A 3,762-nucleotide genomic window follows, 5' to 3' on the forward strand; every position below is an offset into this window, starting at 1 on the left:
GTCTGAGGAAGGAGGATTTGGGGGTGCCTCGGATACTGATTCGGTGATTGGAGGGGAGACTTGGAACCAGGACTCCTGGGTCTGAGGGATGAGGGGTCTGGGGGATCAGGGTCTGAGGAAGGAGGAGTTGGGGTGCCTCAGATACTGATTTGGTGATTGGAGGGGAGACTTGGAACCAGGACTCCTGGGTCTGAGGGATGAGGAGTCTGAGGGTGGAAGGGCAGAGGACTTGGGCTCCTGGGTCTGAGATCCATCGGAGATCTGAGTATCAAGATTTCTGAGTGAGGGACAAGGGGACTGGGATTTGACACCTGAATTCCTACTTGGGAAGGAGGAGGGCCCTAGGCTCTTGGGTCTGAAGGTGCAAGGGGCTGGGTTGGAATTTACAGGCCCGAGACCTCCCCAGCCCCGCCTCTGGGTTGGGCCCCTGGAACCCAGCCTCTATTGAGAAATCGATCCGACGGCCTTAGGGGACTTTACAAGTGTGAGCAAGTCTGGCTTGGGGAGTTTGTAAAGCGAGAGACAGGCTGGGACAGAATGGCCACGGGGACACGCTACGCCGGGAAGGTGGTGGTGGTGACCGGGGGCGGGCGCGGCATCGGAGCGGGGATCGTGCGGGCCTTCGGTGAGTACCGGTCTGGGTGCTCATTTTTGGGGAGACGAGAGGGGGTCAATGGGGGCTGGGAGGCAGGGATTCCAACACTGCAGTGACGCCGAGATGGGCTTTTGAATGGCACCCTGGAGCCTGGGGTTGTTGAGCTGGGTCTAGAGGCAGTTCGTCTCTCTTGTTGCCTTGCCAATGTTAGGGCTGGTTTGGGGCATGGGTCTCTTGTGGGTTTGGGGTGACCCCGGAGGGTGGGGACGAGGGTCCCGGGCGCCCGTGGCAGGCCCCGGCGGGGGCCGAGCAGCGGAGACAGCCGAGCCTCTGCCCTTTGCCCGGGGAACCCTAATGGGACCTGCGCAACGCGAGGTGACCTCGGGGCGGCCCGGCCCTCCACCAGCGGGCGGCTTGGTGCCCGGGTAACCTGGTCTCCCTTTGCTTTTCTTAGTGGACAGCGGGGCGCAGGTGGTCATCTGTGACAAGGAAGGTGAGTGAGCACCCCTCCGATTTTGCTCCAGCCCCTCCTCCTTCAGACCCCGGAGTCTCAGCCCTAGCCCTTCCCCGCCTCAAACCCAGGAGTCCGGGTCCCCCCACCGCTCCTCCCTCGGTCCCATTCCCGGGTCTTTCTCTCTCTGCAGAGAGTGGGGGTCGCGCCCTGGAGAGGGAACTTCCTGGTACCCTTTTCATCCTCAGTGATGTGACTAAGGAGGCAGATATGAGGGTGAGCATTTTTGTGTCGGGGTGGGGTGGGGGGACCCCCAGCTCCAAGAGTCACCCGCCCCTTCTTTCTTCTCCCCTTGGGCTCCTTTCCCTTCCCCCTCCCATGCTGGGCACTTTCTTTCCCTCCTCCAGTGGTTACATGGGATCCAAAGGGATTAGACGACTGACCCCTTGGCCAGGGCCATGCCTCCCCACCGACCACCCCGCCAGGAAATGGTCATTTCCACTTCCACTAGGCTCTGTTTTATTTTTCCATTTGATTTGTTTATTCTTCAAAAAAGCTTCCTTTATGTTTAATTCAGCTTTCTGACCCTGTGCTTGTGACTTCCACACAGTTCACAACGATTTTCTGCTCCTTGATAAGGAAAGCATGCTTGGGCCTGTCTTGGACACATTTAGCACACAGGGACCCACCCTAGGCCCTGCTGACCCTGTTTGTTTGGTTTGGGGCCTCATGCGAACGTTGGGTTTCACAGCACAGATTCCTTGAAGTCGGCCTGGGTGCAGGCCACATGCAGATTTGGGCTCCGTCCCAACCCTCTTTGTAGAAAGGTAAACATTCCTATGACCAGGGGTTCTGGGCAGCCTCCTTTTATTAGCGCCTGTATCCTAGGACAGCCTACTCCTACTCCGGAAGGTCAGATGCCGAACCCTTTTAAATGCCTCTACACTGGGTCCCTGGAGGAGGAACCCCCTAGGCTCTTATCACACCTGTCACATGGATTCCTGTTACTGACTTCCTCCAAGTGGGGCTCCCTAATAGTTCCCCTCCAAAGCTGGGTGTCTATCTTTTCTTCCCCCCCAACAGTTTTATTGGCACAAAATTGACATAGCCTACAATCGAGTAAGTTCAATTGTTCAATCATGTCAAGGGGGAACTGGACAATCACTACCACATCTATCTTAGAGCATGCCCCCACTACCCTACACACACACACACACACACACACACACACACACACACACAGAGTTAAATCGTCTTCAGTGTGAGTCCTGCAATCCAGATCCGTTCTAGTGATCCCTCCCCCTTCCATCTTTTCTCTTTAGTCAGCATCTCTTCGAGTTTCTGTTTCCAACCCTCCCTCCCCCACACTCCCCCATTTCGCTCCCCCCATTTCTGGCTCTCTGTCCCCATGTCCCACTCTCTCTGGCTCTAAATATCCCTCTCATTGCATCTCAGAAACGGCCCTGCAGGGAGGCCCTCACCACCCTGCGATCTCTGCCCCCTCGCCTCCCACGCCTGGTGATTTGGGAGGGAAGGGCTGTCCCATCTTCCTCTAGCTCCCCCACTGCTGTGGCCAAGAGGACAGCCCCCACCCACCCACCACCACCACCACAGGCTCCCAATCAGTTGTTTTCTCTCCCCAGGTCCTGGTCTCTGAGACCCTGCGCCAATTCGGCCGTCTGGATTGTGTGGTCAACAATGCCGGCTACCGTGAGTTGTGGAGCCCCAGGGCCCCCTGTCCCTCATCCTCCTGCACCCCAACTCCCCTCCCTCTCATCTTGCACTCCCTCTCCGGGCCCCCTTGACTTGCCCTTCAGTCTTAACATCTTCATCCTGCCATGCGCCCTTGTCTGGTGTCTTTGCCTCTCTGTGCCTCAGTTTACACATATCTCAAATCAGGTCAACCCCAAGGTTCAGGGGTAGGATGCTCCCTTCCCCGCAGAAGACCCGGGCCTGATCCCCACCCCATGCACCTCCTGTGCAGCCACCACCCATTTGTCCCTGGAGGCTGGGAGGCTGAACCAGGTGGCTGTGGGCCACCCAGGTTAAGAGAGACTGGGAAGAAAGGCCTGGCTATCTATTTGTGAAAACCAGCCGCCAAACATCGCTGTCAATGAGTCTAATTTGGGACCACACATTTCGAGTGCGTTTAAGGTTGGACATTGAATAAGGAGAGGGGGAAGAATCAATGCCTTTCGATTGTGCTGGGGAAGAGTATTGACAGACCACAGACTGCCCGAAAGACAAAGTGTCTTGGAAGAATGCTCCTCAGAGGCTCCTTAGAGTAGGCTGGTGAGACTTGTCTGACCTACTTTGACATGCTGTCAGGAGAGACCAGGCCCTGGAGAAGGCATCTGTGGTATTCGGGACAGTAGAGGGAAAGGGAAAGAGAGGACGGATCCTCCACCAGATGGATTCCCACAGCGGCGGCAACCATGGCAGACAAACCATTGTCAGACCCCCTTTTTGGAGTCTGGACTGTTCATGAGCCTGAGATCGGCCACCCACCCTGCCCTTCCCGGATTTCCAAGGAGCTCGCTCTGGGCCCCTGACGTCTCTGGTCTCTGGGACTTCACAGAGTGGACATGAAGTAGTCAAGATGGCCTTGAACTCACAGTAAAGGCTTAGGATGAAGTCAGTGCTCGTTCAGGGGTGCCTTGGCTTCTGGGCATCATTCAGCCCCCAGGCTCTCGCTCTGCCTTCTCCCATCTTGTCC

At 56.8% G+C, this 3,762-nt stretch overlaps 1 protein-coding gene across 1 annotated transcript in view; it reads left to right on the plus strand.

Moving 5' to 3' along the window:
• Nucleotides 1-461: 461 nt before the first annotated feature.
• Nucleotides 462-3,762, plus strand: part of HSD17B14 (hydroxysteroid 17-beta dehydrogenase 14) — a 27,929-nt gene continuing 24,628 nt past the window's right edge. Inside the window, exons 1-4 of the mRNA XM_045292812.1 lie at nucleotides 462-625; nucleotides 1,050-1,088; nucleotides 1,240-1,322; nucleotides 2,690-2,756. Of these exons, the coding sequence (XP_045148747.1) occupies nucleotides 538-625; nucleotides 1,050-1,088; nucleotides 1,240-1,322; nucleotides 2,690-2,756 (277 nt within the window). The 5' untranslated portion in view covers nucleotides 462-537. The remainder of the gene's footprint in view (nucleotides 626-1,049; nucleotides 1,089-1,239; nucleotides 1,323-2,689; nucleotides 2,757-3,762) is intronic.

The sequence above is a fragment of the Echinops telfairi genome, unplaced genomic scaffold, assembly GCF_000313985.2.
Source record: "Echinops telfairi isolate 266 unplaced genomic scaffold, ASM31398v2 ScPeMD7_655;HRSCAF=1070, whole genome shotgun sequence".
NCBI lineage: Eukaryota > Metazoa > Chordata > Mammalia > Afrosoricida > Tenrecidae > Echinops > Echinops telfairi.